The following is a 22,317-nucleotide window of genomic DNA, read 5'->3' on the forward strand; positions in this document are numbered from 1 at the left end:
AGCAGGAGACAGCTAACGCAAGCTCACAGTCAGACAGCTGCACCACAAACAGCAAACTTTACCTCAGTGTCAGCATTATTTCATCCTTTTCAGCCTTTACAAATCAAAGCTTTCCTCCTAATACCTGAAAAACTAAAATAGAAAATCAAACTGAATAACTAAATTAAATAAAAACTAATTAAAAAATCTAAACTATAATAACCCTGGAACACAAGACAAAAGGAAGAGGAAGATGTATATTTATTTTTTTTTTAAAAAGAAAAAAGATAGGTCTTACCTATTGTGCGTGGAATCATTCCTTGTCGTGGCATCAAATTGTCATCAAGACCCTCCAGGCCACCATACAGGGAGTGGGAGATCCGGCGCTCGTGGTCGTCCAGAGAATTGTTCATAGTCTGCTGAGGTCCCAGCGGGCTGCCTGTTTCCTGAGTGAGGAAGAAGGTGGTATTGGAATTATTATTATTATTATTATTATTATTATTATTATATTGACTTGTTTATACTTAATTTGTCATCTGTTTCATGGTGTAAATGTTCTGATTATACCTGTTACATAATGTAAATAATACTACTTTATATATGTGTATATTTACTGCTACTAACTTTAATTATATCTGATATTTCAGTTGAAACTTTTAACATAACTTTTAATATAAGCATGTAACCATTACATATTGTTTCACAGTAGCCTCTCAATATACATAAATTCTGTACCTCAAATCATTCATGAATACCTCATCAGTCATTAATTAACTGGTGATTAATCCTTAATGACGCTTTCAAAGAACAGAGAGAGTTTAATCCTTAGTTTTTACACTTTTTGTTGAGTCTAATGCTCAACCAAAATGTGTATCAGCTGTACAAAAACATTTTCATTTCCATTTTTTGTATATTTTGGGTCATGTGAGGATAAGTCATCACATTTCTGGTTAAAAGAAAAAAGAGTTTTTAAGGTGTTTTTTCTTCTCTAAAATGTAAAAAATTAACAGAATGTAAGGGTTAAAATACTAAATAAATGTCAGACGGTGGAGCTGAAGGGAACAGTCCATGCTAACATTTGCCAAACAATAATGGATGGAAAAAGGGGCCAAAGCTCTCCATGCTAATGTTAGCAGTGTGATAACTTGTATAAATAAGCATGGATTTCCAATATGACGTTAAGCCACAGGCTGTTAGCGAGCTAGCGTTCCCCCGCTAGCATCTTGACATTTCCCCTCAGGACTCATGATGACACTCTCTTGTTTGCCGGACAAATAGACTATTTGCTGGCCCTGACACCCATACACACACAACCCTGAGAAAGGGCATGTGTCTGTGTGTGTGTGTGTGTGCATCTTTGCCCTCATAGTTCGTCCACTGGATCATTGACTGTATTGATTCGCTATGGTTTCTGCATTCATTGCTGAAACTGATGACAGCTCTTGCCATAAGGATTACCATCATCGCCGGTATCGCATAACGAGCGATAACACTATCACACTGGAGTCAATACCGGAGCCAAATTACCCCAATCAATGAGTATAACTAGCTAGGCAGGGATTCGATTTTGGCAGAAGGGCCTTTGCCCAATGATCCTTTAAGCTCACTAAATGGTTGAGGTGCTATAATAACCATTGCCGAGCAGCTTCTGATGTAAACAAACAGGTCCAGTTTACAGGAGAATACATATGTGGGGACATTACGAGGCTGGCAGAAGTGTGAAGTGTAACAAAGTGGGTCTGTGACTTGAGGGCCGCTTTAAATATCCAGACTATAAGTGGGATCGATATTTTTTACTTCCTGAACAACCACAAATGAGCTTTCTTCAGTGGTAGAAGTGCTCAGATCCATAACTTAAATACCATAAAAGCATCAATACCACAATGTTAAAAGAACTAAAAGTTAAAAGCCCTGCATCCATTAACACATTAAAGTACAAGAGTATTATCCTTAAGATGTTGTTGTGTATCAATAAAGCTGTAGAAGTAGCCTACTTATGATGATGGTGGTGCATCACCATACAAACAACATTTAGACCACTGTAAAAAGAACATTTCTCATGTGTCTAGTCAAATATTTTTTTAGGAATATGGGGGTTGCACTGGGGAAATATGGACTCAGAGGAGGAGGAGGATTTAGGAAATATTAATCTGCAAGATCAAACAAATGTACTGCAGTAAGAAGTACAATTTTTCCCTCAAAATTGTAGCGGAGTCGAAGTATGAAACTAAGTAAAGAAATGGACTAGGCACTCAAACTGCTGCACTGGAAAACAGTGTAACGTCCAGCACACTTATGATTTAAATGAGATCAAACCTATAATGTATTAACAAATAAATACATGACCAAAAAACCAGGCACTGGACAGAATAACTAAATCATCACTCTTAATATCACATTTAAACTATACTTACATTGGGAGCTACAGTGTGCAGACTTTCTTCTGCCTTTAACAATAAAGTTTATCAATAACTTCTGATAAACACATCTTATTTAAATTCTTTCATATTTAACAGTTTTTTTTTAATCATTAACTACAGGTGAAAAAGAAATCAGGGCATTTACTCGACAAATTAAACGGTTTCAATTAGGGCGAAAAGAAGCTCCGCACCGATGCATCAAATCAACCACGGAAACAAACTAATTTCTGAGGTCGCCATATGGTGCTTTGACTGTTGGCATGCAGCTGCTCTTGACTTTAAATGAGATAGTAAATGAATTGGCCGGGCTGAGGGGCCGAGGTGAAGCGCCTCGGTAATAGCCGAGGGGATTCGCCATACTGAGGGCGCATCAACAAATCGCACTGCAGCTCATTGCATATTCAGGCTGATAATTGAGCTCTGGGAAGGTCTCGATCCCGCCGGGTGCCAAACAGTGATGAGGAAGTCAGCTGCTCTGGGTTTCTGTGTTTCTATGGGGATGCAGGAAGGAACGGGAGCGGTTGGGCTTGTGATTTATTCAACGGCAAACATTCAAGATTGATTTGAGATTGGCTGTCATGGGGATGGAGACTTGGGCAGAAAAGTAAATACAAGATTATTTGATCCCATATGTCAGTGAATTTCAAAAAGCGCTGCAGTTTTTGTCATATAGTAATTAGGTATTATTTGATTTTAACTAATATTTGACGGACAGCTGGTTATGAGATATTAGCAATCTATAGTGACTCTATAGGGACGATCTAAATCAACTTGGAGCGATCTCTATGAGTTTGAGTGTATTAAATTGTTGTTTTCCTCCTCTTTGAGTGCTTTGGACACTATTTCTTATAAATAGCCAGAAACTTGGACAGCCTCAGGCCATGCCTCTGGCTCTGCATGTGAAGCAGAGATTGACGAGACTCCCAATGCTCGAATTTTATTCAACCACCATGCTCTCTGTGAAGTCTCACTGCCTTGACGTGTCCGCAAAATACACACACACACACACACACACACACACACACACACACACACACACACACACACACACACACACACACACACACACACACACACACACACACACACACACACACACACACACACACACACACACACACACACACACACACACACAGGGCATCTGTTCACAAAACGAACACACAGAAAGATCCTTGAAAATAAAATGCATACATGCATAAACAGGTAGCACAAAAGCACAAAAAACACACATATACGTGTTCAGAAGAAGATACAGTGATGTGCTCGTGTACACACTCAGACACACACACAACACAAAACACACCTTCAGGCTTAGCCTCTGCTTTCAATTACCAGACGGACCGAGGGGAAATCAAAACTTTGACACACCAGGTTGGAAAAGGAGAGCAAGGAAGCCAAGCAGTGCCAGAGGCGCTGACGTGCACGTACACACGCACACACACATACGCAGACACACAGCGGTGGTGCAACACACAGCCTCAGCCTCGGCTTTCAAGCAGGCGACAGGCCAAGGTGCACAGAGAATGTAAAAACATGACATTGAGGGTGAGAAAAAAATTGTGTAGCTCAGTTCACAGCCATGTTTTTGGGGTTTTTTTTTCTTCCCCCTATAGCTGTCTCAAGGGAGGTGAGTGTGCATGTGAGGGAGGGGTTGGTGAACTACTATGACTGACTACTTTTATTTTATGAAACAATTCTGATCATAAGTGCATTCCCCAGTGATTTGCGTTGTGTTGTGTTTAACATTTATCAAAGGAAGCGTCTTATTCAAGTGTTTCCTACTGACACTATCTCTACACAAGAGTCTTCATTTAGCACAGTGATGTCAGATGAGGTCAGTTTTTGCAGGATGTGCATGCCTCAACTATAATTCCAACCACTTTGATCTTGGTGAGGTCACAAATAACCAAAAAGCTGGATAAGAGGATCATTATTAAATCATAGATGTCATATTTGTAATGATAATTCTACACTGAGCAGACAGGATGAAACCATTTTTAACCAAACCTGGAACTCATACTGTATATTTCACCCTGAAATTGTGATGTTAAACTAGATTTTTGAGGCAGCAGTGGTCACAGGACACTGAAATGCTAGTTAAGATCCACTTAAGTTAAGATGCAGCTGTCAAGTCTGAGAAGTAGCCATGAATGAAAATGACCTAACCACTTTACTCAATAACTACTGCTAACATGTCCTTGTGCAGCGTGTTTCCCCCCTCAAGTAATCCCCACTGGAACCGCCCAGGGGTCACCAGTCAACAGTCCAGCACAGCAGCTGTAATGTGCAACTCTGAGGTGTGAACTTGTGAAACTTGAGTGTGAAGCAGTATGCTGCTGCTGCTGCTGCAAACACAGTCATATGTTCTCAGTCAGAGTAAATAAGAAAAAAAGAAACATTACGCTTAAATGTGCTACAATAATTCGATACTGACCTCATTCTAATTAAGCATTTTACACTTGTGCTGTGTAATTCATTACATTTTCTTACACACATGCAGCACAACGCCTACATGATAAGTACTGATGTGGTGTCTGAACTATAAATACAGAGATGAAAACATTAGGCATGGTGGAAATGAGAGTTACTCACTGCTGTATTAACCCAAATTTTCCTTACTTCATTTCTTTTGGCCACCCGTCTGGCCACGATGAGCTGGATCATCCCTCGCTTGTTGCCTTCTGTTGACATTGACTTGCGTAGCGTCTCCATGGCGTCCTGGTTGGTTTTGCCCAATAGCGATTCTCCATTGACGGCAATCAACTGGTCATTCACACGTAGCCGTCCGTCCTGTTGGTGCATGAGAAATTAAACATAAAAAAGTCAGTCTTTTGTTGTTTAAACTGATAAAAGAACTAAAAAAGCACGCATTGATTTTCAAACAGGACAAGCTATGCCATTTAAAAAAAGAGTAGCATCTCCCACTTAACAATAACCGTTATCTAATCACAAGAATAACAGTCTCAGACTCTCAGAGTGTATCCTGTTTCCAGACATGATCTAATCTTTAACAGAGAAGTGTGCTTTTAAGTCCATTATCATGTGTTGTCAACACAGGCTTGTTTGTATGAAAAACAATCAAGCTGAAAGACTCCTGAAATTGACTGCAGCACAACAGACTGCAACAGAAAATAGGACGTTTTATGTTCATAGATTTTTATCACAAATGAAGCTTTTCTTCATAGTTGTCAAGATAGAGAAATGTGTTTTTATTACACTTCCTCTGCCAGAAGCATTCGGAGGGAATTGAATGGGTGACCAGAAGATAAAAAAACTGGGCCTGATGCAGCCAGAGAGCGAAGTTTAATGTGTTATATGACCTTTTTAAAGACCAAATGTAAAGCTATGGAAGTGTGTGTGTGTGTGTGCGCAGGTCAGTGTTTTAGATTTTTATAGAGGAAGTCTGTCAAAAAGTTACACTCTAATGCCAAAGAGATAAGTGGCAGCTGTGGCTCAGGAAGAAGAGCGGGTCGTCCACTAATCAGAAAATTGGCGGTTCGATTCCCGGCTCTTCCAATACACATGTTGAAGTGTTCTTGGGCAAGATACTGAACCCCAAATTACTCCTGATGGCTGCACCTGTGGTAGCTTGCAGCCATTGGTGCGTGAATGGGAGGAATGTGGTCGGAAGACTAAAAAGGCACAAGGTAAGTGCAGTCCATTTACTATAATACTGGTTCTGGAAGTTAATTTAATTAAAATGTTTGCAGATGAACCGATGCTTAGACCCATCTCTTTTATTTCCACTCAAACTCTCCATTAATTACAGCAGGAGGTATCGTACCTTGCAGGCTGCTCCTCCATTAATGATGGATTTGACAAAGATGCCCAGGTCAGCGTGGTTCTCCTTGGAGCGGTTGCCTTTAACACTGACGCCTAAACCAGCTGAACCCGAGTCACTGAGGGGGATCTCAAATGTCAGAAACTCCCTGGTCCCATCTGGAGTGAGGACCAAGTCATCCTCTTCTGTCTTCTGTAAGAGGTGGGGGAAAAACAAGACAGAAACTGACTTCAAAACTGACCTAGATAGTAACAACAACAGAACATGCGTAAATATTTACATGCTTATGCGCTATGATGCATATTTATTTACACAAAGCAACAAATATCTGTGTTTATTCCAGCTTTAAGCAGTAATTCAGAAGCCACTTATGCATTCCCATGCTTTCATCATGTTCCTGTGGCTTAGCCAAGGGCCGAAGTTAAAAGGACATTTATTTTGGCACTTCAGGTTTAATGAAAAATGCAGTGAAGATAGCAAGGAGGCAAATCAGAGAGCAAGTTCATTAGCTGCATCAGATATATTAGTATTAGACTTGCACTCGTAGATGTTACATTGGATACTTAGTATGAGCAGAGAGGGATTTATCTTCTTTAATCAAACCACAAGGCTCTAGTTCATCAATACTAAAGCATTCAGGCTGGTCTTAATAACTTTTAGGAAGTGTGAGTCTCAAATTAGAACAGGATTTTCTTTTATAGGAATGAGGTTTTGATGTGTTGTTGGCTTTGGTTTTCTGTGCTGGTGGTTAAAGGAATGAGTGAATCCATGGATAATAGACAGCGACAAAAGAAACTCATTAACACATGACACTCCTTCAGTGTGTGTTGTTTGTTCCTGATGTGTTAGGCTGAAACTAGTCTTCGCCGAGATTGCTGAATTCGTGGGCCTCATTGCCTGCATAAAGGTTTACATGAATGTTTAGTAATGTTTTTGATAAATCATGTGCAGGTTAAAATGTCAGTTTACAGACTGAAACAACATTCCCTGCTCAAAAAGTGTTTTGTGTGTTGTTAACCTGCAGCTGCTTCACAGTCAAAGCTTTCCAAGCCACAGTGGGATCTGACAAAAGCAACGCACGAAGCAAAGCAAATAGAGTTACAGAGCTTTTTCTACTGTGAAGCATCTGCAGGTAGACGACATGCATTTATACAAGTGTTTCCACACCTGGAATACAGAGTTGTTTCTTCGTAAAAAAAAATGGGCATCAATCCATATTTGTACATCTGTTAGCACATTTCTGTTGGTTATGTTGTGTTATTGAGTGCTTACTGTTACTCACTGTTACAAGCCTTTTATAATAACATAGCCATTCCATCCAATATCTATCACAAGTAGATTTTTGACTACTGCTTGATTTTAATAAAGCACAAACTCTAAATGTGACACAATGTCTTATGATTGAATTAAAAATGCCAGTCACTCTCGCTAAAATGATTTACATTAGATTTCCTATTGTTTATAACCTGAGATACCCCTCACCTTTACAAGCCTCACCTTAACCCCAATAGTCGTCGTAGTTTTAATGTTGAGCCTAAACCCAAATCCGATATCTCTTTCAGCTCTCACCATACCTCATTTTAATCTGTGTCTGTATTTAGCCTCAACACACCTCCCTAAAAACTCCAAATGACTCAAACTCGACACGTCATGCACCTGGATCGTGATGCAAAGTGCGTCAAACAGACACTAAACTTCACAGTAACCCTGCACGCACACAGCAGCCTAATTGACATGCTGAGGGCTCTCTTTCTCTCTCTCTTTCTCTCTCTCTTTCCCCCTCCACAACAGGTGCTACTCTCACTCGTTCTCTATATTCATTCTCCCCTCTCTCTTTCCAGCTCAACAATAAAAAGCTATTCTCTCTTGGTTGTTATTTGACAGCTGTCCTCTGAATAGATGGGTGCGTGCACGCTCGCGCCTGGCAATTATTGTGCACGCCTAATGAATTCAATCATCGGGCTCGGTGTCAGCATGTCATTAGCTCCCTTTGTTTGCTGGGAGAGAGATGGAATTGCTCTTGGTGGAAACGGAGAGGCAAAATGGGGAAAGAGGTGGAGGCAGTGACAAGAGAGGAGGAAGAGGAGGAGGGCAAAACAAGGATGGATAGAGGAAGAGGGAAAGGAAGGGAACAGATGGAAGGAAGAAGGGAAGATAACGGGAGAGAATGGCATGATGAGCATGGTGGCCGCATGTTTCAGAAAGAGAAATGAATGCTACCTGGAAATGTGAGACAAAATAAAAAAATAAAAATGAATGAACAAAGAAGAAAAAACATCCAATTTGATACTAGACAACTTATGGGAAGTGCAGAGGAACGATAACATATAAGACAACAGGAATTTAATTAGTTTGTTGCCTCAAATTTAATTCATTCGGCCCAGAATTAAATTAAATGCTAATTAAAAAGTGACTAACAATGATTTAATCCTCTTAAACTCAAAATAAAAAAATAGACAACAGGAAATTATTACGACTCAGTAATATAATTGTGATCAATAAAGCAGATAAGATGTCATCTCAATGTTAAAAAAAACACATTTATTTATTTATTTTTTTTACATTATCAGCGCTGCAACAAGTTTTAGAGAAAGTTTAAAGAAAGTATAGTTAGAGATTGTCAATTTCAGTTACAACTATCACAGCTGGAGCTAATTTACGTTAATTCAGAGAGTTGGCTAAACTGCAAGTGAAAATTGTGCATCGTTAATATGCATCTCTTCATGCCAGTGCTGTACTATTTACACTCAGCCAAGAAACACCACATACCAGTCTGATGTTTGAAATGTTATTGAGTATTCATGCTGTTAAAAAAGACCAACATAGCACTTAAATATAGATGGTCGCATCATGTAATAAATACATAAATACTGTAGTTAGCAGTTAGCGCTGCTGTTTTTGAGTATGATGGACAATTTTAAGACAGTAAACTGTAGTTACATTTTTGCAGTTTCACTTTTAAACACATTTTACTGTCTGAAAGTTTAAGGTTGAATGTGGATGTCCACTGTAAAAAAAAAAAAAAAAAAGAAGCTCAGCCTGTCAGTATGTGCAGCTTACGTTAGCTAAAGGAGCTAATGTGCAATATTTAAAATATATTAAAGGAGCAGTGTGTAGGATTTAGTGGCATCTAGCATTGTTTGAAGTGTATTACTTTAAAAGCTCTGAATTGAGATGTCCACTTTACAGAGCTGTGAAGTAACTAGTCCTGTCGGTCTGTGAAGCTAACGTTAGCTCAAGCAGCTGAAGTGTATATCTTTGGTCAGACATGACTTAACTTAAGTTTATCATTATTGTCATAGTGTGTAACTGTGGTTCAACCCTTTGATATTGTCATAAATGGGCACGATTAGTAAATGTGGGCTACATTTGGTAAATTAGCTAGAAAAGTAGCTAACAGGCTACAGCAACTACACCATTATATCAGATTGTCTTGCCACAAAATATATGTTTATGTTTAATTTCTTAAGTAATGAATATCATATAGACAATCAATATAGACTTGGAGATTAATTTATAGAACACACAATTTAAATAGCAAGAAAGAAAAGTTAAATTAAATCCAGATTTGATTTTCAGCTCCACCGTTAAATATACCTTATCTGACATTTCCAGAGATAAATAAAGGATCTGACTGATGAGCTCGGAGGCAGGAAGGAGGAAAGCCAGAGGGTTAAAATAAATAAAGCAAAGGCACATAGAGGAGGAAAAGAAAGCACAAAGTAAGCAGAGTTGAGCGAAGGTGAGAGGAGGGAGAAGAGTGATTGGCACAAGAGGGAGGGACAGAGACAAATAGCACAAGGGTGAAAAGGCGAGGAGCTGAAAAAGAAAAGGGTGAAAAGAATGAGAGTGTGCGAGCATGACAATGACAGTGTGAGCGAGCGAGCGAGGGAGTGTGAATGAAAGGCCGACAGAAAGGGATGAATCCATGTGGAACACAAAAGGAGACAGACACTGCCACCTCTCTCACTGTACGTCTGTATCTCTCACCCTCCCCTCTCTCTACCTTCTTCTTTCTCTACCTCCTACCTTTTTCGCAAATCTCTCTCTACTATTCTCTTGAAAAAAAAAAATCCATCTCCCTCATGCTCATTTTCCTCTTATTCAGTGCTAGTCTCCCCTCTCTAACCTTCATTTTCTTGTTCTAGCTTCTGCCATCTCTCTATATTCCTTCTCCCATCTCCTGCCTTCTTTCAGTTTCTCCTTCTTCACATTTCTTTCTGAGGTCATATCCCACACAAAGCTGGCTACATTTGAATAGCCAACAGTCTCTAGAGTGGATAAATCTGAAAAAAGGTTTCCTTGCCTGTGAATGAGGGGAAAAAAGAGCTTTTGGAAGACAAAAAATGTTCAGAAATGGCCTCGAACTCTCTCCTGTAGATATTAAATAGTGATTTGATTGACATCTCAGCACAGGACAAATCAGTATTTTATGCTTTTTAAACTTGTCTGACAAATGAAACAGAAAAATATGTAAATGAGAGTGACTGAGTTGTGCATTCGGCTGTATTACAACGTAGTTTAGGTGATGATGAAAACGAGGAGGGAACTGAATAAACGTAACCAGCCGCAACAGTTACAGTGATGAGCTTCTCCCACACCTTATCAGAAGTTGCTTTTAATACAGTTTTTGGCAGTTTCTACCTTTATTGGATCGTTGTTTCCTTTATACGACTCCTTTTAACTCCCATTCTCACTGGCTCCCTCTATATCTCCATCTATATTACTTTTTTCTAACCCATTTTCATCTACATGGTCTATATAGACGGTCAAAAGTATGTGGACACACCTGCCCACATACTTTTTTTATTATGAGGCTGTTATTGGCCAAGAAGCCAACATGAAACAAGTGGAGAGAGCGATGGGTTTGACATGCAAAAAGGTCCTTTGCCAGACTCGAATCAGGGATGTTGCACATATGTGGTATTCATAGTATGCATCCGGTTACTCAGGTATTCCTGTAATGCATAGTTTTGTTGTTTTCTGGTTGAAAGAACACAAATAAGAAGAGGTGTAACCCTTGTATCATTATTATCTTTTAAGGGTGGACAGAGTCTTTCACCCAAAAGGCCTGACAACACTAGACTGGATGCTGCGCCACCTGCTTTTTCTCCCTTTTCCTTTCACAAGCCTTTCCCCTATTTGTTTTCTTGCTCCCTCCCTTCCTCTCATCTGCATCCCACCCTCGCACCTCCCCTGCTTTGTACATCTAGTGTATGTCACTCACCCTCAGAGCCTCTTAGACCTTCACCTCTTTGTATTCTACCAAGTGAGTCAATCTTCAGCATTAACAGAGATCAAACTCATTTCCACTTTCTTCTCATTCTCCCCGCATACATACACCTCTCTCTACTGCAGTGCCTGACACGATTAGCGGGTCGGCAGCGAGCTCAACTTCGGCCAAGCAAACCTGTCGATTTGACGGCATCTTGAGGGAGATTTTTTTTTTCTTTTTAAAATCAGGAGAGGGTGAGTGAGGGAAGGAGGGAGGGGAAGATAGCAGGGAGAAAGAGAGGGAGGGAGGTGAGAAAGAGGCAGTGAAGGGTGTAATTGGTCGAAGGAAGTCGGGCGTGGAGAGCATTGTTGGCTGCCTACTGTACCACGATCTATCTCTTTTTATTCATACTTTCTCTCTCTCTCTCTCTACTCCTCCCTCCCTTTTCTATAACTACATTTAACTCCCATTCTCACCTGCTCCTTCTATATCTCCGTCTTTATTCCTCTGTTTCACTTCTTTTTATCTACACCGTCTATACATACGGTCAAAAGTATGTGGACACACTTGCTCACATACTTTTATTCTGTGGTTGGTTTTTTTATGGTTAAACCTACATTCCTGTGTTCCAATGACGGGAAATCTCGATGCTTTTTCTTCCCTGCTGTCCTCCCTTTCTTTTTTCCTCTATTCACAGCTCAGTCTATTTTTTTTACCCCTCACTTACCCTCACTTGTCCTCCCCTCCCCTTTTTTTTCTCCTCTTCTTTCTCTTTCTGACACGTCTCGCTGTAGCTCCATGCTGATAGACTATGAATATCAAATACCTGTGCGATAGACGGCGCTGAGACTGGCACAGCATGGAGGAGGAGGAGGATGGCAGGTGTGTATATATGTATGTGTGTGTGTTAAAGAGTGAGCGAGTGATAGAAAGAGAGAGAGAGAGAGAAGGGTGGTGTATATGCGTCTATAGGTAGATATGCGTCAGTACAAAACACACAATAAAGCAGGAATACCCATCATAAATGTCATCCTCATACACTGTAGCTGTGCTGCACACACACACACACACACACACCACTGACACATGCCAGCTATAGCATGTCGGGGGGGGGGAATCGATCAATACACACTCACACATGTACACACACACATATAATCCCCTTCTCACTCAGAGTCCAAAACTAATCAGCTGCCCCCTTTTCTAGCACTCACTCTCTCTCTCCCTCTCGGACAAGTCAAACTCTATGCGGCTTGCTCTTCAGAGCTCCACAACCCACTAGAAACCATTTATAACCTCATCCAACTCCAAGCAATTACACCACCAGCTGCTCCCAGTCACTCCACGTGTGTGTGCACTAGCGTGTGAGTATACTTATGTGTGAATGTGCAGTGGGGTGCATGCATCTGAGGTGTTGTGTATGTGTGTGTGTTTGTGTGAAGTGCTCCATTTGGCTTGTGTGTTTTTGAGTTAGTAACGTGTATAAACTTCTAGTGTAGTCTATGTAATTGTATACTGGGAGGGTGGCTGTAGTGTGTTGTATGTGTGTGTGTGTGTGTGCATATGGTCCAGGTGGCAGCTTGAAACATCACTTTAATTAAAGCGGAGAGCCTGTGCTGTGGTAGAACGGCCCTCTCCGATTGACTCGTATGTGTCACCGGCGGGCCGGTACAGAACACAGAAACAGCATCGAGCCTGCTGCCATATAGCTGCAACCATTCATCACTGCAGCTATCCTATTGCGCTAATAATGATACAAAGTTATGTAACTTCAGTAATGATTCATTGTTACCTTAGTGGTGAAGACACTAAGCTATTATGCACCAGGAGAAGTGATAGAGGAGTTATTCAGATCCTTCAATCAAGTAGAAGTGACACTACAAGCAAAATATATTTGAATGTAGTTAAAATACATAAAATGCAATCAAGAATAAAAATGAGTTGTAGCTGGTCGAGGTGAAGCTACTTTGAAGTACTTTGGAAACTGGTGGATAAAATAACAGGTAATTATGACTGTCAGGTCAATGTGCTGGAGAGTAAAGCACACATTTAAGTCAGAAATGTGAAAATGTGAAATGTACTGCAGTAAAAAGTAGGGAGTAGTAAGATAAAAAAAATATTTAATATACATAAGATTAAATAAAAATGGCACTTTTGTCTTAATCTACAAGCTGAGTTCAATGAAAGATGTGTAAAAGAATACCTACACTCACACACTCAAATGCTTAGTGTGTAGATAAGGAGGCTTGTCATTGAAACTGCGTATTGTGAGTAAATCTTTTACTGATTTGATTTATAGATATAACCACTACTCCAGTCAATATTGTTTTGATTTTTTTTTCTTTTTTTGCATTAAAACAAAGCAAACCATTACTTTTGCTCTGAAGTACTGTACAATCTGAGCTAAGCATTAATTTTCTATGAAGGTTATGGATTCAACAGATTTTTATTCCAACAAAAAACAAAATACAGCAGCTCCTTTTACTCCTTAGACTCCTTTAACCAGAGAGGAGCATTGATCTGTGAACTGAGTTGTTTTCATGAAAAAATTGTTGAAATACATCCTCTTAACCTTGATGATACATGAATGATGAATACAGCTCTGCAGTCAATACTGTTTTTCTATCTTTCATTGCTATTAATATGAAATGCTTCTGTGTTGATGATTGAGTAAAATATGGCATCCCTGCACGTTAGTAAAATAGTTCTAATTATGTGATAATTATGCAGTAGTGAATAATATGCCCGTCTATGTCTTATTATGTAAGACGACAACTATGATGAGTCATGCATGGACAATATTGTGTTTAGCTAATTTAGATAAACAATCAATCTTGCACTGACTGTGTTATGCTGTTTTATTAATGCAGTGGTTATGCTGTTTCATTTGTGTTTGTTGTATTCAAAATAGTTGTGACAAGTTATACACTGACCATGTCACTTTACATGATGCCACTAAACCTATTGAGCTATTAAAAAGACATTTTAATGACATATTGTTTAGATAATACACCGTCATTCTCTATGTAATATTTATGATGTGTCATGAGCAGCCAACACATGTTCTGCTATGCTGATTGCTGTATCATACCGTCAAGAAAAGCTACATCATTACACCACGAACGTGCTAACAGATTGCCGTTTCATAACAGCTTTGTGTTGAGAGAAGAGAGGGAAACATGTACGTGTGATAGATAGCATCTTGGCACACTGTTGCTGCATTATTACTACTGCTGTGGCTGCTGATGGCTTTTCAATATAGCGTAGCAGTAATTTTCCATAAGCCTGTGTGTGACTAATGGCGTAAACAATGAAGCCGAATGTTCACGTTATGGACCCATTATGGACCTATCAGGGCAGGCATGTAAAGACGGATGCCTTTGATCAGTGCTCTATTGTAGAGGCCAGGTGTGGGGAAAGAGGATTTGCTTCTTAAAGTGTGTCTTAAGTGTGTGTGTGAGAGAAAGAGAGGGGAAGAGAGGGAGAATGGAGTGAAATAGAAGAGATGGAGAGAGGTAACAAAGACGGATACAAGAGAAGTACAATGAAATTTGAGGGGAATTGAAGGTAAAGCTGATGAGAAACAGCGAGAACTCAAAGTGTTTTGTTTCTACACATCATTGGTAAAGCACTGAGTTGCTTAAATGACTCCCAGTCTATTTGTGCAGCCACCCAAAGTATCTCATTTGCCTTCGATGCCTTTCTCCCTATACAGCATAATGACCCAAGCTGGTGATGTCATGCAGCAGTTACCTCAATCAGCCAATGGGGTTTTCCACTTGTCACAGGCTGTCTTGGATGCTAAAGGGAGCAGTCAAAGGCAACAGGTTAGACACAAGAGCCCCTGAATATTTTGACACCACCACTGACAATGACTTTGTGCAGGTATGTGATGAGGGACATCTGAGCCAAAAATACACAGTGGAGTGCCCAAATGTCTAATAATGAGGGTCAAAGGTGTAAATGTTATGGCAGCAGGGTTGAAAAGAAACACATTTTACAGCTAATTAAGTAATGGGTAGGTGTAATGCTCTAAAACAAGAACAGGGAATGAGTGACAGTTTTAGTCCATGTGCTTGAAAGCAGGATTCAACACACCAGAATGTCACCCCGGCTAATGACAGCCTCTAGTGGACTGCTTTAAAAAAAAATGTGGGTGATTTTTGGGTCATTGGACCGATTTCAAGAAGTGAGTGCTTTTTCCACTTCAGTTGTTGCATTTTGTCTGCCATGTAACCCTCGATAGAGCTCTCTCTCTTTCTCTCTCTCACAGGATGAGTCATGCCATGCCAACCTCAAAAAAACCCCAGCTGGAGTGCCAGCAAACCTAAAAGCTTCTGCATATTATATTCTGAGATTTTTTTGTGTGTTATTAATTGCACTTTTCTTAACCGAAGAAAGAGATGCAAAATTAAATGAATTAAACCATTATAGTGAGCAAAATCAACAGATATTCTTAAGCTCCATTAACAAGCATTCAACGCAGCATGTGCTTGTAAACCTGCATTCATTTGCCTCTCGTCACCTCTTCAAAACTATTTTTCACGTCCAACTTTTACACCAACTTTTGATTCTCTATCCAAGCTGCCTGAGTGACAAGTTAACTGCATTACAAATGTATTTGTAAAAGGAAGGACTACTTGTGACTGTCAATTTATCAATTTGATAACATTTTATAGATTAATCAATTAAACAAAAAGAACAACATATTATTCAATAATGAAAAAAAGGCATTAGTTGCTGCCCTCCCTCTCAACATCCATTCCATCCTTCATCTACTTAAAAGATATCTATTACTTGGAAAAGAGATGATGTCTACTAAAAGCTGCTCTGTTCTCTTACAAGCACACCCTGCATCTAAAGCTGTACACCATCACAGTGCCTCTGCTGCTGCTGCTGTTCTTATTGTTGTTGTTGTTGTTGTTGTTGTTGTTGTTGTTGGCAGCGAGATGTTTAAAATGAGACGTCTGACAACAGATAGCATCAGAAAGGCACTGAATCCATTATGCCTGTCGATGTTCTGGGAAAGGGTGAGGAGAAGAGACACACGTCTGAATGTGTGGAGTTCGGAAGGCAGGAAAGGAGAGAGGGAGGTGAGAAAAGACAATATGAGGGAGAGAGGAGACAGAAATGACCATGGTGCATTTCCCTCAATCTAGCTCTTGTTCCTGTGGTCGCATTGATTTTTTTTTTGGGAGGGGGTAAACATCCAAATAACAGAAAACGAAACATTTCTTAAACCTTTTCTTAAGCCCTTAAAAAGGTGCCTGAGGCAATATTTTTTATCTACAGTGCACATATACCTGTTTTTAGTCTATGTCTGCATTCACAGTGATACCAACGATTTACCTTATTTGTCAAAACCAAATCCAGCTGTCTGAAATGATTACAGAGGTAGTATTGCCAGGAATTGACTACACACTAAATGATCTACTAAACAGCAATGAACAACCAGAAAGCTGAATTATTGGATTTTAATTCACATTGTATTACTGTATGTTGAATGTGTGTTTGATCTACATTCTTTGAGTACACATGGGTAGTGGATTGGAGCCCAAGACAAATTTCCCTTGCAGGACAATAAAGTATATATTATCTAATCTTAAGTAACAAATGAAGACAAAGACATAACTATGCATAAAGTCATTCAAAACATTAAAAATGCAGTTATTCTCATTGCTACTAAGCCTTTGGGATGGCTCAGTACAATGCTGTTTTCAACTGGACAACTAAAAATATGCCATTTACCACAGTGCTAACAATTCCCACTTAAACTGCAGTTAAGGTAGAAGGACGACTCCATGCTGTCTTTCTCTGTATTCATTGTATTGCTGATGCAACGATGCACGCCGTCTTTTCCGAATTTAAGCACAGATGCGAGATGTGCCAGCTGCAGTCGCATAATCGACCATGTCCTTACTGTAACGTTCTACTATGATGAGGACCATGCACACACAGCTGGCAGATGAGACCGCCAATCAAATTAACTGGCCAATTACACGTCTAATGCGGTACTCCAAACGTAGCCAATTACCTGCACTCAGCCAGATATAACCTGAAGGTAAGGCCAGATGTGGAAACGTTAAGTCTGCGGTTTTGAAAATTACAACTCAAGCTCGGTATGGAAATGGAGAATTATGGAAATGTGAATTGCCTTTTAATATGAGCAGTTAAGACAGATGAGCTTTTAACAGCTGCTGTGGTGGAAAACCTTTTTAAGACGCGTGACGAGCAACATTCAGGCCACTGAGACCGTACTGTAAACGGTCAAACACAAAGATCCTAACATACAAAAAACTACATCTGCTTCCACTGAAGGGCAGGATCCAAAGATTGTTTATTTGCATTATCTCCTGGGTAGTTAACGGGAATGATATATGAGGTCACATATGTCAAGTGCCTCTATCACAGATGGCCGTCGTGTGTCGAAGCTGTCAAAGTTTCTGTGCATATTTGGCACTGAGAAAGCCGCTGCCAGCTCTGTCGGTATTTTTCTCCCCAATAAAGTGAATTGCAAAATAAATAGAACATTTATTATTCATCTCACATATTAGAGTGAGTCTGCAGCAAGAAGGCCACACTGACAACCTTATCCACATCCGACAAATAAAGCAAACTCCCATGTGTTTCCACCTTCGCTGACAAATACAGCTCTGTGCGGAGTGAAGGAGCAAATTATTTTGTAGCACAGCCGTACAGATGAACCATGAAATTGTGATTTGTAAGAGCAACTCTGGATGTGGATTAAAATTAGTTTCACATTTATATGCGTGACTAGTGCACTGAGCTTTGATTGACCAGCTAGTTTACTACCCCGAATGCATGCATAAAACATTGTTTTTTATCCCGACTGGGTGATAAAAGTCTGTGTATTCTCCTCGCAGAGATGAATAACATCCGTGTAAAAAGGGAGTTCTGGGCTAAATGAAGGAGTAGGAGCTGTTAACGAGGAGGAGGTGGATTTGGGAAGTGGGTGTAATCGCAGGCTAGTGTTGGGGTGGAGTCTTACCAAATCTCTGGGGGATTGCATCTGAGGCTCGGCATTCTAGAGGATGCAGGGAGGGACAGAAGAACCAAAAGTAATCAAGCAAACATATTTATTGACAATAACAGTAAGAACTTGAACACATATGATGTTATGGAAGGGGGAAACTTATGGATGAGTGAGAAGCTGTGCGATGAAGAAACGGGCATGCAGGATAAAATGATGAATCTCAGCAGGCGGGAGAGTTGTTAGTTTAAAAGATACTCCTTAAAGAATCTCTAAATAGTTTCCCCTGACTGTCCAAGTGCTGAAATCCATATGAAAACACATCTGAATTGCAGCCTGTTCAGTGTTTCTCACAACCTGACAGTTCAGTAGTGGCAAAGGGAGGGGCGGCCTGTTGTAGACAGAAACTAAACACGATGCAGACCTCCGCAGCAATGGAGGTATATTTAGATCAAATCTACAGATCTGCACATTTACCAACTTCTTATTTTGTTACGAATGTTACGCTAGTGGTGCAACAGGTCTGCAGGCTATATTATAGGATTAACAATGACATGTTAACCAGCCCAATCTGCCCTTTTGTGGCTCTTGCTTCTGAAAAATACTGTTTCCCTTTCAGTAGCGGTGACGTTTTTCCACATTTTCACCATCACCCTCTTTTCTATGAGTGACAGCTCTCTCCACACTACTCCTACAGAGCTTTCCATATTTAGAGAAACTGGGGCTTGGTAGTATGCTAATTTCTACCAGCAGTCACGCGCCTGTCAATTTAGAATAATTCTGATTCACTAATATACGCACAGTGGTAAGAACATAATTGGCCGGTGTGCACGTGCGTGTCATGAATTTGATGGTAATTTTGCATGTACATTCATTTTGTGCGCACAGTAAGAACATTTCTATTCACTTATATTAGTAAATGAGGACCATTGAGTTGATCCGCTGGACTTTTTTGCCCTGGGTTTTGCCTTTCAGGCTGCCCCAACCATCTAATTGGTGGAGCTTAACGGAGCTATATGCAGCCTGACAGGACTCCATGTAAACACTACGCATTGCTGAAAGGAGCTACTGCAATCTGCTCTGCTTGAACCTGTATTTTAATTGAGCTGGTAATGTTCAATTATAATATTTTTCTAAAAAGACACTAGAAAATCACTCAAAAATAAGATCATAAAGGTCAGACAGAGATTTTAGGTCTTGGTTCTCCAATAATGAGGGGTTAATTTTAATGAATTAATAGTTGAGCAGTTCACATGGCATTTCATTTTCTATCTCAATAACACATTTCACTATAACATGTTATTTTCAAGATTAATTTAGTTTCATACAAGGGACATAATTAGTTGTGCAGCTTGCCCAATAGCTGTTTTTTTAACCTGCAACAGCAGGCGACACCTGTCCAAATGTCACAACAGCTGTGACTTTATTTTAAATATGCTTTCAATATACTACATTAAGTTTAATATATAAAGCTTAGTAACTGACACTTTTAATCACTTAAATACTTCAGTGCCAAGAAAAGGTGTAGTTTTTTATTTAAGCCTTAATTTAACCATCTATTTTATTATTTTATTGGTGCATAATATATGTGACAGTTGCATTGTCTCCTCTTCCTCTACAACCCGTGAAAAATGTGAAGCCTAGCCCCAAAGCTTTGGATAAAGACTGAAGCTGCTCATTTTGTGCACTGGTCCTGATCTCCCTCGAGTCCCATCTCAACCCTTTTATATCACCCTCTCCAGCCTCTACAGCTGATAACCACACATCAAATAAATTCTACCATCTAACTACCAAGTACGCAGAGTCAGCCAGACTTAAAGCACCACTCTAATCCAAAGATGAGTATCGACCAGCGAGGCACTTCCTCTCATCTAACTTCACCCGTGGCGACAGCCAGCCAATAGCCTCGTCTGCATCCCTTGCTGTGATAATTGTCACCAATCAGCCGTTTGATTGACACTACTTGTTTGCAAATGGCTGCTTTTGCCTCTAATGGCCCCGGTGACTGCTGAGGGTGCAGGGAGAGACCATTTTTATGATAACGGAGAGGGGGGGATTTAAGGGCAGTTTGGTGATATAACTCAAGTAGATATTCGATGGGGTGTATGTTAAAGTTATCGGAGTAAGAGAGATTTAAAAAAAAGGAATCATTGACTACTGCTGTGAAGTAAACATCGATCGCTAACTGCCAGCACTGTTCAAACTTCCCTCATGTAAGATAAATAAATAAATAAGCAGCACTTAAGCCTCGATGTTCCGTTGCTTGTTTTCATCTCAGCCGTTATGAGCTCACTTCTGAATCAAATAACATTGCGGTAACTCCAGATGTAAACGTACATCACATCAAACCTGGTTTTGTGCAATGATAATTAAGTATAACATCTGGCATCATGTTAAAACACAACCCTGAGAAAAGCAAACAGCTGTAACGACGGTTTGCATGAATCACTAGAGTTATAAACTGTGAGTGGCATCGGCCCAGAGTGACAGCAGTACAGTCGTTCGTATTGTGATGTGTGGATGGAGGATACTGGCTGATTGATATTCAAGCCAAGTGTGTGTTTTTTTTTTTCACTCTCTGCCTACTACCTGGCCCTGCGTGTGTCTGTTCATCCCCACATCCATCAATCTAGTAAAATCAGCTCTGAGGCAAGATGCAGAGAAAGATGGAAAACACAGAGACGGAGAAGGTTACCTAACAAAGTGAGAGGAAGAAAAAGGGAACCGGCAAATGGGCAAATGAGAAAAGAGAGGAGCGGGGAGTGGGGACGGTGACAGATAAAGAAAGACAGAGATGGAGTGAAAGGAAGTGGAAAGGAGAGGGTGAAAGAGATAAAGTGAAAAGATTGAGCTCTACAGGTTTCCTCTCAGGCTAGCCGCAGCTTGATAATGGAGAGGAGTGGAGCGACGGAGCGGGACGATCAATCTGCATGCTCGGCTAACGTGTTGTCTTAGCTGGGAAATGAGACGACAACATGGCACTCACTGAGGGGATCAACGGCACTCGTGACAGACGCAGACACTCTCTCGCAGGTACAGTATTCATGAGCGAGCACACACACACACACACACACACACACACACACACACACACACACACACACACACACACACACACACACACACACACACACACACACACACACACACACACACACACACACACACACACACACACACACACACACACACACACACACACACACACGTAATCTATACTTATCCATGCGGGATGGGGGACTGTATATATGTCATGATGTGAAATGTGTTGACAGGATGAAGAGTTAAAAGCGATGTTTCCAAGAGAGGTGGAGAGCGAAGCAGAGGAAACGTACCACTTCTCGGGAGAGGAAGGCTTCCTCCTGGCGCATGACCACCAGCCCCACGGCCCCACCCATGGGCGTGGCCCTGAGCAGAGACACCACCTCCTCCTGGGTCCGCCCATTCAGGTCCACTCCTGTTACCTGTAGGGTAAATTGTTGGATTTGTTAATTTTCTGTCAAAGTACAGTATGTAAACAACTAGTCAGTTTGTTAAAAAAGTTGAAAATGAGGAAATAACAAACCCTAACCCTAACAAATGTGTATCAAATGCTTTAAACTTTTGTGCAATAACCTCAGAGATTAAGACTAATCTTAGTTTGTAATGAGGGATGACGTAACTTTAAAAGCTGTTCTGTACTTGCTGTAAATGTATGAAAACAAACTCTCTGATTTCATTCCAGGATGCTCAATTTCCATTTAAAACAGTTACCTGAAATCCACTTATTGCACTTTAAATTGAACAGATGAAAGGTGTTTCTGATGGATTAAACATATCAGTGTGTTGTTTTCATGCTGTGACTCACATGTCTAAATTATATGAACCTTAGTATGAAACTAATATACAACACCACCAGTGTGCACATCTGCTATCCAGCTGACACAAT

The 22,317-nt window shown here is 40.3% G+C and overlaps 1 protein-coding gene across 5 annotated transcripts in view; it reads right to left on the bottom strand.

Moving 5' to 3' along the window:
• The window catches only part of LOC133990255 (partitioning defective 3 homolog), a 260,186-nt gene that overhangs the window by 97,262 nt on the left and 140,607 nt on the right, over positions 1–22,317 (bottom strand). For 2 of the 5 annotated variants that reach the window (XM_062428504.1, XM_062428502.1), the window contains exons 11-16: positions 21,725–21,853; positions 18,408–18,443; positions 15,152–15,199; positions 6,187–6,375; positions 5,022–5,192; positions 278–425 (exon numbers count right to left, since the gene is read on the bottom strand). In XM_062428504.1, coding sequence (XP_062284488.1) covers positions 278–425; positions 5,022–5,192; positions 6,187–6,375; positions 15,152–15,199; positions 18,408–18,443; positions 21,725–21,853 — 721 coding nt within the window. The remainder of the gene's footprint in view (positions 1–277; positions 426–5,021; positions 5,193–6,186; positions 6,376–15,151; positions 15,200–18,407; positions 18,444–21,724; positions 21,854–22,317) is intronic. The other 3 variants (XM_062428507.1, XM_062428506.1, XM_062428503.1) reach the window with 2 other exon arrangements.

The sequence above is a fragment of the Scomber scombrus genome, chromosome 11, assembly GCF_963691925.1.
Source record: "Scomber scombrus chromosome 11, fScoSco1.1, whole genome shotgun sequence".
NCBI classification, from domain to species: Eukaryota; Metazoa; Chordata; class Actinopteri; order Scombriformes; family Scombridae; genus Scomber; species Scomber scombrus.